At 34.3% G+C, this 12,498-nt stretch overlaps 1 protein-coding gene across 1 annotated transcript; it reads right to left on the minus strand.

Moving 5' to 3' along the window:
* Positions 1–9,653: 9,653 nt before the first annotated feature.
* Positions 9,654–12,425, minus strand: RpL37A (ribosomal protein L37A). Its single transcript, XM_085952727.1, has 3 exons — positions 12,385–12,425; positions 12,057–12,185; positions 9,654–9,843 (listed from the first exon to the last, which is right to left on the minus strand). The coding sequence occupies exons 1-3, from the start codon at positions 12,385–12,387 to the stop codon at positions 9,706–9,708; spliced, it is 270 nt and encodes an 89-aa protein (XP_085808853.1). The 5' UTR covers positions 12,388–12,425; the 3' UTR covers positions 9,654–9,705.
* Between the last annotated feature and the right edge of the window lie 73 nt (positions 12,426–12,498).

Below are 12,498 nucleotides of genomic sequence, written 5' to 3' on the forward strand. Positions count from 1 at the left end.
CACAATTGAATCTAATTATAACCCCTATAAGAGCTTCGCCGAAGACCAAAACAGTTTCAGCACTTTTGTTCATCAAACTCTTTGGACCACCTTTGACACTTTTCGATCCTTCAAAATACGTTGATCGGTGGTTACTCAGTGGAGAATTGGACTGAACTTTGGAAATCACCATGGCACCCACAAAGGGGGGGGGGGGGCTGACACGGCTCCAGCCTAGGGGATCGACCAGATAAGTGAGATGAATGCACATCACAAATTTGCTCTAATCGTAAAAAAAATCGCCTGTGGCGCAAATTTCTTTCATACGTATTAACATTTAAAATATGTGGTGGTGTAATTGCATTTTTTGGTTAATGTTTGTTGATACCTACACTGAATACCGTTAATTTTACCTCAAACACCATTTAAGAAATGCTACTCTAGAGCGTCACACTGCCTTTAACCTTAGTGATAGGTAGGGGGCCCGCTTCAGGATGTGGGGGCCATGGAAATCACTACATACTTTTATTCAAATATAAATGATGTTTTTACAATTTTATTTTTTACAACATTAGTTGTTTATTTGAATTTGTTTAATTTTTTCGTGGCATAGGAAAAGTTGCTTTAAATGATATTTGAATATAATTTTCTTTAGTAGGTAAGAAATTTGGCAAGTGAGCTCTGGCCCTTTATTTAAAAAAAAAAAAAAAGCCCTGTGTAAATCATACCATAAATCATTATTCAGTGTAATGCAGGCGCTCCCACAGATCAACACCTCCTACGTATAAGGTGGGAACTGCAAAATGGTAACCTTTCAGTAGAACGATTTTAATTGACACCACAACGTTAATTTAAATGCTGGAATAGTAATTTTTAGTTATGCCTATAAAATTTTGATTGAATTTTTGTTTTTTTTTTCAGATATATCGTTCTATTATCTTTGAAATTTTGTGTTATTTATATAACAAAAAAAAATATAGGAGTGAAAACACAAATTTACGTTACTTTGAGAAATTAAATAAATACAAGCAAAAATGATTGCTATCCTGTAATTTAATAAACTAATCAATAAAAAAACACAATCACCCAATATTTTTTTGATCCAAATGATGTGTATAAGTGTCGGTTCAAACTCACATTAACAGTTTCAGATGAATTCTGATGACCAGCTAGTGAAATATAAAACATGTTTGAAATCCAAAGAACTTAGTCCATGGACTCAAAAGTCTGCAGATTTGGGGTGCTTCACGTGGAAGAAAGTCCTAAATAGGAATTAATCACCTGACTTGCGTGCCGATGGAGCATGGGCATAAAACTGTCCATCAAGCTTAGCCCCACGTACTAATTATTATTAGTAAAACGCCACTCTTTGAAACACTTGGGTGCAGGTCCAAATGCCTACATCGAACCAGAAAAATTACATTTTTAAGTGTTCGATTCTAGAAGGAACTAATCTGTTGGATACATCTCTTCTTTCAAAAAATCTGCCAATAATTCATTGATGTTGCCTTTCGTTAGTAAAACTTTTAGGTATTCAAGAGAAACCCCCATGTCCTAACCAATGGGGTGTTTCTTCCATACAGTTATCGTGATCCCTCACGCTCAGTCACCTGAAAATATGATACTACGGTCATACATCGGGCACAATATTAGAAAGTTGACTTCTCAATCTGATGTGGTGTCGAGCCTGTTCCTGGACATTGTTGCAGCATAATAAGAAAATCCTGCTTTGCATAAACATGTAGTAAACCATAATAGCGTGTTTTAATATATTGGTTTGATCTTCTGATAAGTTCGCAGAACAGTTTGGTAAAAACCCCGGTATAAGGGTTTCCTGGAATTTTACAGAATGCTCCCAAAGGTTCCACCAAATGAAAACGGATAGACATCACTGCTCCAGAATGAGTTCCTAAAAATTTTACAGAATGTTTCCTAAAGTTCAGCCTAACAAAGGAGGTTCGAAATCACTGTTCTAGAATGTCAAAAAATATTGCCTTTCTAGCTAGGAACGCGTTAAGCAAGCTGTAACCCAATAAGGCAGCATTCGAGAAGCTTCAATTAGATGCAATTCAAAATCTAACAATGCATGTACTTAATTTAATGTTATTTTTTCAGTACTCACTAAGTGTTATTGTATATTAAATAGTTTTATGATGCCACAATGAAAATAAATTGACTGAAACCAACAAAAGTTGAATAATAAAATCCCTCAAATATACTTACAGAATTTTTGTGATGAATTAACATATTTCGAAAACGAAAATATTATTTCGACACCCCGTTCAAAGCAGTAGGTAACTCACTTTCTGGCTGTTTTGAGTTACGACATCACGCATACTAAGAAAAAAATACTATCTGCCTGCAGTGGCGCACCCAGGGGGGGGCCAAGGGGCCTTGCCCCCCCCCAAAAACATTGAAATTGAAAGCCAATAGATTAGACAAATAAAAACACGGCAAAAAAATGATTTGAAATTCTACAGCACCATCTTTAGAAAAATTTCTTAGATTTTAATTTCTAACACAACAATAATTTCGAAACACTAATGTCGGGTTTTTTTAGAAACTCAATCTCTAATGGAAATGTCAAAAAATTCTCGGTGTCCACCCGGAGTGGTGTACACCAGTGGCGCACCCAGGGGGGGGGGGGGGGGGCAAGGGGCCCTGGCACCCCTCAAACATGAAAATTATCAGAATGATTTTATACATTGACATCGAAAGCCAATAAAACACGGCAAAAAAATGATTTGTAATAATTCTCCAGCACCCTTTTTAGAAAAATTTCTTAGATTTTAATGTTTTTTTTAAGTTTTTTTAGAAACCCAATACCTAAAGGAACTGTCAAAAAGTTCTCGGTGTCCACCCGAATTCCGGAGTGGTGTAGGTCATGCCTGGGGAGGGCTAACAGGGCTCTAGCCTGGGGGCCCGGTCTGTGGGGGGCCCGACGTGTCGGGTTGACCAGATAAGTGAGATAAACACACATCATAAAGTAGCATTAATCGTAAAAAAGTCGCCTGCGGCGCTATTACACTTCCTGCCCATGAACATTTTCAATTACTTATATAATTGTGCAATATATTTTTTGATTATTATGTGTCGATACTCGACAGCTCCATTATTAAAGTAGATGTATTAAAAATCGCCAATAATTCACTGTACCTATAAGTACCTTAGTTTGAACTAAATCACAATTTGAAAAACGTTAATGTAGTGTTTCACACTGCATTTAATCTTAGTGGTAGGTAGGGGGCCCATCAAATATCCTAGCCTGAGGGCCCGTTTCAGGATGTGGGGACCATGGTATAGGTACACCGAGTGCAATAGACAAAAGACCGATAAATGAGAAATTAAGCTGTGAAGAAGAAAAAGAGTCTATGGGACTAATTTACATTCTCCTCCTTGGGCCCCCCCCAATATTAAATCCTGGGTGCGCCACTGTCTGCCTGTATTAACATTGCATCTCTATGTATACCAATTGCAGAGATATGAACTCGAATAAGGTTGTAATTATTTTTTTTGCATTGTAACCTGTAAGAAAATCAGTTTACAATATTGAACAGCATACATGTAAAATAGTTGTATGATGAATTACAACTGTATTCTGCGGCAAAATGTTCGCAAGTCATCGGTGTATCGTTTGTATTTTATTCTGATAATTGCAGTGGCCAGAACAATAGAGTAGTTTTCTGTATGTATGCATATGCTGTGAGGGTTAAGTCAATTAATACATATTACCCATAATTTTTTTGAGGTTGGCCATATACAAAACGAAGGGTATTCAATGCATGCCCTTATTGAAAAGTGAAAATAAATCAAATTATATATGTGCTGCAACAATGGGTTACTCTAGTCAGATGTGTAAAAGCAAACGGAAAACCATATTGTGTGATTGAAATGAACCAAAGCAATATAATTTTGAGCACCTTTTGACAACCAAACGTAATTTACTATATGATACGAACAGGGAGAAAGTAAAGCGGTTTAAATTAATGTTAAAATAACAATTGATTACCCGGAACAGTTACAATTACAGTATGATTTTCTTTCGGATAAATTGGTTTATATCAACTTAGACAGCAATTCCGTTAAAGCAAAGATTTCAGGTAACAGAATGACATGGTCAACAAAAATAAATACTCATTCAGAAACAATCGATCAAGCAACAATGCCTACTGATATTATAATATCTCGCTTACAACGGCAGTTTGGATATTATGAATTCAAAATACAATGACTTGAAACCCTCTGTATATCAAAATTCATTCCTGAGATATACTATGAATATTATAATACTCTTAAGGGGGGACATGCTCAGCGTAGGTCAAAATGGAGCTTTTGTTCTATTTTCAAAGCATGGTCCTGGACATACCTTAAACGTTGTAGATAATCTATTTATATAATCTTGAAGCCTTATTATCCATTATATTTATTTTAAACATTTGATGACTGCATAAAGTATTTTTATTACATAAAATAGTATTCTTTTAAACCTCTCGCTCTAATGTTTTAGAATATAGTCATATTTCAGTACATAAATGTGCAGTGGTGTTAAGATTTTTTACATTTATTAATTTTTAAACTCATTTATAAAACCATCAGTATAATTTATATCGACATTATCATAGTGAAATATTTACGATAAAAAATTATATTGATAATCTCTGTGATCCCAAATTTGTCAAGAATTAGGCATTTTATTATTCAAAAAATGGGCAAGATTAACACATTTGAAGATAATTCTAAAGATACTAATTATAAGCTATGTCTTTGACCATTCGAGTGTGATAAACATCCTACGAATAATGATTGCTTTATAATAATTATTGACCTAAGAATAAGGTAGTGCTTTTTTTGAAATACGCCATTTCTTTTGGCATTCTCCAGTGGTTAAGCTACAACATACGGCCGTAGCCATAAATTGACAAACTATAATTGAAGTAGGGAGTAAAATGATGTTAACGCGCGTGTTTGAACATGTACCGTTTAAAAAAAAAAAATTCGGTTAGGATTATTAGGTTCGCAAAAATCCTAAATTGTTTTGGAATTACGTAAAATCATTAAGAAGAGATGGTGGGTTTACCGATAGGATGAGTTGGAAGGGCGAAGAGGTGACCGGACATTGAGTGGCGGAAGCATTTGCTGGTCATTTCAAGTCTGTCTACGCAAGTAGTATTCCAAATCTGGATTTTGCCTCAACGTCAGGAAAACTGTCATGTGGTGCCCAATCCGTCGATATTTTTTCAATTAATGAGGGCGATGTACTTAAGTTTATTAAAAAACTAAAGAGTACTCGCTCTTTGGGACTTGATTATGTTCCTACATTTTTTTAAATGGTTGTATTGACTTTTTCAAAGGCCCGAAATCATCTCCTATATATTATTATCCTAAGAGATTTTGGAAAACGCACCAATAGCCCATTTAAGCGACATTTTATTGTTATTTTTACATCTTCACTTCAAAATGTGCGCTACCGATTGAATTGACCACATTTCAGAAATTTTCAATGATTTTACAAGTACGTGACGTTTATATGCGATATTTTTTCATATACCGTATACGATTCGCCATATTTCATTTAACGTACAGCAGAATGACGTCTTCGACGTTTAAGACCTTATAATCCTTTAATTGACAAACGGAATCGATTATTTTTATTCAAATATCGTAATGTAGGCATTGGCGCACTTTTTTCCGGTGAGAAAACAATAATCTTGGTACAATTCACTACGCAAATTATCTTTGAAGAGTAGCGTCCGCCACTGTCCGCCATTTCATAGATAACATGATATTCCAAATTTGATTTTTTAAAATACTTCTTTGTGGCTGTTACGCACTCTTTTTTTTTATTGAATAATTACCTAGGCTACTAATTTCCATAGATCACAATATAGTCATATTAAACTAACAAAGTTGCCATTGCAAACAATGAAAGAAACTAATACGAATTGTTATAGTTATCAAAATGTGTGATATTGTATAATATCTACCTATTTTTATCGTCCCTATCATCAACAATCTTGACCTATCCACTGCTGGATGAAGGCCTCCTCAGCCTTATTCTACTCCTTACTTACACATGAATTGTTATATTTATCAAAACCAGTCATATATTATTATTTACCTATCGATTCTTGACAGTATTGAATTTCTATATTTATTAAAAATGCTAATGTTATTTATCTACATATTCATATCGTCATTATAATCATTATCATCATCAACCAGGATCAATCCACTGCTGGATGAAGGGTTCCGCAACCTGATTCTACTACTAGCGGTTAAACGATTGCTATATTTATCAAAATTGTTGATATTGTATTTACCCATTCATAATATCGTTTTTATCATCATCAACCAGGATCAATTCACTGCTGGATGAAGGTTATCCCAACCTAATTCTACTCTACTTGGTCGTATAAATTGCTATATTTTTTTTAATTTGTGATTTTATATACCTACCTATTTATAATACCCAAACCCTACCCAAAATAAATTTTGTTTCGATATAAATGTCCCGCACCGGAAGACTATGTTATTTAAGGTTAAATTTTAATTCAAAATTTGATTTTTTAAATATTATTCAACGGCTGCAAGCATTTATTATTTATATACTGCTAACCTTTTATTATCTAAATGGGTCCCGTGGCAGATTAATATTCATGTTATCACCATTTATAATAATGACATACATTGCTTTATATCCGAATATATGAGATGTATAATTATTTATCATTTTTAAATGAATGTGTTTTAACGAAACATTTATATAACTACACATATTTTATTCTATTAAAATGTCAGTGGTCGCAATCGGCGATTGCAAGCAGTTCTATTTGGCCTATCAGCCTGAGGTGGTGTCGTACGATATTGTGAAGGCCAGAATCCAGAATAGACTACGCATATGACCCCAAATTTATATTGACAGTGACGACTTGAAAATCGTAAAACTGACAAATCAGCAAAATGTCAAACTGTCTTGAGGTGAATGAAAATCAATTCCGAAGGGAAAACTCTATGCATATTTCACAATTATATTAAAATCCAACACCGCCAAGCCATCTGCAAGACCTAGCGAGACAGACTGGCGACCGCCAGCTGGCTCAGCTAGTATATATTTAATCTCGCAATGGAGACAGGTATCTTTCCGGAAACGTGGAAGATGTCGAAGGTTACTCCAATCCATAAGAGTGGTACAGAGTCATCAGTGGAGAATTACAGGCCGGTAGCTGTTCTCTCTGCACCAGCAAAAGTTCTTGAGATGATCATGCACAAGATTTCTCCAAAAATTGAGTCATTTATAATAAATGAACAGCATGGATTTAGAGCAGGCCGATCAACGGAAACTAACCTGATGGTACTTACCGATTATGTGTCATCGGCACTGGATATAGGCCACCAGGTTGACTGTTCTTACAATGACTTCTCGAAAGCATTTGACAAAGTTGATCATGACATCTTGGCGGAAAAACTCCAACTTATTGGATTGTCGGATCGATTTTTGAAGCTATTCGGGAGTTATTTTAGGAACCGTCAACAATACGTATCGTACGGCCTTTATCAGTCACAGACCTTTCACACATTTTCTGGTGCCCCCCAGGGCTCAAACTTAGGGCCGTTGCTGTTCACGATTTTTATAAATGACATAGCATTGGTAATAAAAAATGCTATGTTTTTGTTGTTCGCTGATGACTTGAAACTCTTTTTGGAAGTTGTCACCTTGGACGATTGTCGTCAGCTCCAACTAATAGATAATATATTAAATTGGGGCAGGCGTAACAAACTAGAATTCAATATTGATAAATGCAATCTTTTATCGTTTACCAGAGCCTCAAAAGTGTTGTTTTTCCAATACTCGATGCATGGCAGAGTTCTGTCACGAATATGATCTGTAAGGGATCTTGGCATTACGTTTGAGAGTAAACTGACATTTATTAGCCATATAGTTACCATTTGTAACAAAGCGCTTAAAATGTTGGGCTTTGTCATGCGTACTTCCCAGGTCTTTTCAGATGTTACGGTATTAAAACTTTTATTTAATTCTTTAGTTCGAAGTAGACTTGAGAGTGGGTCTATTGTTTGGGCACTGCATCAGTTGGAAGTATGGCCTTATGGTGGAGGGTACAGAAGAAATTCTTGAGACTCCTTTACTTGAGGTTGTATGGTTACTATCCGTGACTTTATCTAACTGACTTTCTCTTAGTGTACATCCTGAGTGGTAGCGTTCGGCGCAGCGTTGAGCGTTTTGCGCAACTTAAAACGTATAACCGTGTGTGAAAATGTTCGTAGACAATGTCTTTTTTTGGTTATACATTTATACGTTTGAGTTGGGTATAACGCTCAACGCTGCGCCGAACGCTGGCACTGAGGCATGCTTACATACTGCAGTCTGCAATTTAGAAGAAATCTTTATTTAGCTACGTATTTTTTTCGACTTATACGAGGTATAAATGAGAACTCTACCATTCTGGGCAGTGTTGACCTGTGTGTCCCTGATAACTATCTTAGAAATAGAGACCTTCAGTTGTTTATTCTCCCAAGGTGCAGAACAAACCTGCCACTGGTAATGCCAATTGGGAGGGCGATAACTATGTTCAGCAAAATTACTTTGGATGTTGATATATTCCACCTACGTGAGAATGAGTTTAGGTGGACGCTGTTTTATAAATTCTTAAAAAAGGGTCTGCTTAACTCATCCGGTGTACTTCCTTGTACCTATCTAATTTATCTACTGATCTAACTCTTTCTTTTATGTAATACATCTTTGTTTCTAAATGTCATGTTGTGAACGTCTTTAACTTATAATTTGTAATGTCCACAAAATGTTAAAAAAATAAATAAATTGAAATTGATCAGCCTTCCTATGAGTAAATATTTTTAATAAATCATTTTATGATTAACTTTACACAAAACGATTTCATACCATAAGTTACAACAATGTTTTTATTTTAAATAATCTCATGAAAAAGGTTGTAATATGAGTTACATTATTCTTTGGGAATATGCTGTTTTATGACAAGTCGTAACTCATAAAAAGTATACTTCCGGTTGTTTTACAATGATAAAACATTAATATACTTGGATTACTAGCACTGTCTTTTAACCCTATTACCAGATATTTTCTTTGCATTTCGATATATTTCAAACATTCAATTTGATCTCTTGAAAAATGACCAAAACTGAGTTACTGCTTTGTTCATTGTGGGTGTCGTTTTGTGGGAAGAAGGTATTTCCAATTATTCTATAACTGTTGATCCAACGTGTACTGTAGTACATACATCCAACAAGCATTGAATTAAGATATTTTCCTGCACTCAGACTTAATAGTAATTTCAAAAATCAGCAGTTCTACATATTTATGTATAAAGGTCAACATAATAGATGCATGCAGGTACTTTAGATGGTAATATAATGTTTTAAATAGCTATATTTATCGATAGGTAACATTTTTTCTGTTTTAACGAGTACTGAATATTCAATAATAAATACCGGTATGATATGTTCATTCGGTATTGCAAACCCTACCTATATTATACTTGGGTTAGAATTGAACATGGTAATTACTTTACTAAACATTCTCTATAATGCTGTACCGTTATTTACCTGAGTCGTCGGAGTGTAGTTATTTTAGATAAGGAATCAGGTTTCTTTAGATCAGTGTAAAATAAAAAGAAATAGTATTCCAATTGAATTGGTTTTATTTATTTAACTTAAAAATAGGTATAGAAGTGACTATTGCTCGCGAAGACGTCTGACGGCTGATCGGACTGTGCTGGCAGCAATAGTGGCGTACACCCACGCACCACCGGCCACAACACGCTTGCACCTTCGGCAAGACCATACACCAACACATGCGCGTTTCATTGCTTCCTAAAATTAATAGAAAAAATAATATTACAAAACGGTTATCATGTTAATTTCTTATGCAGAAAATATAAATAAAAACTGAGAATATGACCAAGCGGTTAGTTCAGTATCAAAATTTATGCACAATGTCAATATGTATCTTAATAGTGATTTGACAATTTTAGATGTCAGCTGCGGAAATAAATACCGATGTGTAATTACTTCTGACAGTTAACGAACACAAATTTATAAAAAGTTTCTCTTATTGACATTTAGGATGATTTACCGAAAAATATCCTGAAAAGAAACTGATCAAATCAAAATTCTCAATCAATTCAATCTGAAAATCATTATATACTCTGGAATTAAAATAAGGTATCGAAAGTGACCTTGATGCAGCCGCAGACATGGGAATACAATTATTGTCAACAAACCAAATTTAGAATTTAACGTATTATTAATTAATGCGAATTCATAGTGCTGTATGTACTGTAAGGGCGGAAGCATTTAAATGAATCTACAGATGCGAATTTATAATGTGTAAATTAAAGAATGATTAAAATGATGATTGACTAGCGGTGCTTAAAAAGCCGATTAGAATTCATTTAATTACGAAAATAATAATACTGTCTACTAAAACTTTGCAAGTAGCAAGCCCAGTCTCACATTACATTGAAAATCGTCTCGACTGGGATAATAGTCATAAATCAAAACTGAGCGCAACATGCAACTTTCTTATGTGCGTATAGTAAGACAGTGCGAGGACAATGACGTAACTCGGCAAGTCTAAATAAATGACGAAGTGCGACATTTCGGGATTATACCTGCATGTCAGGTGAAAATAGTTGCATGCGCCTCCAGATGTTTTTTTTAACATAAAATGTTTTTTTCCAATAGTGTGTGAAGGTCCATAAGATGTGTGTTTTGTGAATAACGATGACGTCATATCGACATATTCGACACGTTACAGGCGAGACGAGTTTAGACGTGAGAGCCGGCTAAAAGTGACTTAATTACCTACATTAAAATCTAAAATAACCAGCGAGCATCTATCTATTGTAAGTTAATAAATATACAGTACTCAAGTTAATTTATAGTACCTAATTACAATGTTTTTTTAAACTAGATAAATTTTAGCAATATAATAACTATTAAAAATTCAACTTATTTCACCGCCAATTACACATAGTACAATTTGCCTCCATTAAATTCGAAATTAAAAAAACCTATTTATTTCTGGATTGCTGTGGGTTGTTAGGATTTTATTTATTTTTAGGTACCAAAATACCACTACCATAAAAATGTATGAGTATTGATTAAATACGCCTCCTGCCATCACTGTAGTTTGCTTGTCATCGACTTGTCAAATGGTGTTTATTAATCATGGAATGAAATACAATGCTACCTTTTAATTATCTTTGGCAGGCATACCTATGTTTATTTTGATTTCTACATGAACAAGAATTTGTATTTCAAGCCATATTTCAAATACTTTTTTTTCATGATGTGGTCCTGGTCCTGTATTACCATATTATATTAGATAATTACATATTATGAATAGTAAAAATATCTGACATACCAAACCAACCATGTTATTTAAACTGTTGGATAATATTAATAACTGACTTATGAATTCTAAGCATTGTCTAGCTAGAAAGATCAGTTGTCTATATTTAGTTAGCTCTTACTATGTCCAGACCAAAATACAGTTCTGTGAAAATTTAACAGTGTGTACAAACTGTTCGAAAGTTGTATAAAAATTGTTTCCGGATATTAAGGATATTCTAACAATTGTCCATGTATTTTTGTTTTCCAAAGGGGATGGAAAACGTTGTTCCTATACAGATGTTCTTAAGTCTGGACTAGGTTTTATGACAATCCAATATTCAAAAGTGACCATAGATTGTGGTGAACCAAATGTTTTATACGTATAAACGCGAATGTCATTTAATCCATACAGAAAATAATAATAACAGGGCTGGATTACTATCTCACTCATCACGAACATAACAATCACTGTTCTGTATGCATGCATTTTACAAGTCACTGAAATACACAATAAGTTTAAATGGCTTAACGGTTACTGTTTCTGTTTTTCATCCAATTCACAATATAAACGTAAAGTTTACCCAGCGTAATGTCATGGTCGGTAAATCATATTTACAATGTAGAATTCACAAGGAGCTCCAATATTGTATGAAGTTACTAGGTGATTTGACAGCAATAGGTTATGTTACCTTTCCGCAGAAAGAGCAGGTATATTTTGCATGTTGCGTGATTTCCATCTTCTTCACCATTTTACGCAAGGAAGCACCATAACGGGTTCCATATTTGCCGGTGATTCCAACCTTCTTGGTGCGTTTGGCCTGAAATACAAAACGAAGTCATAAAATATTTGCGAAATCGAACATGTCAAATTTGTCAAAACCAAACTAATTTATAAGAAACCAAGGCGCAAAATACAAATAAACAATTGAAATATTATAGTAATATTGCCGGATTTCACCGAGAAATCTTGTAATAGACACAGGATTAAAGAGATATTTATAAATTTTAAAACCTCACCATTTTGACTGACGTTCACGGTTATTTCACGTTAAGAAAAGAACCATAGACAAAACAACAACATCATACAAAAATATTTTTTTATTATTTTTATGGCTAAACTCAAAATATTGG

The sequence above is a fragment of the Rhyacophila brunnea genome, unplaced genomic scaffold, assembly GCF_057557595.1.
Source record: "Rhyacophila brunnea isolate RB1 unplaced genomic scaffold, BYU_Rbru_1.0 scaffold_3, whole genome shotgun sequence".
NCBI classification, from domain to species: domain Eukaryota; kingdom Metazoa; phylum Arthropoda; class Insecta; order Trichoptera; family Rhyacophilidae; genus Rhyacophila; species Rhyacophila brunnea.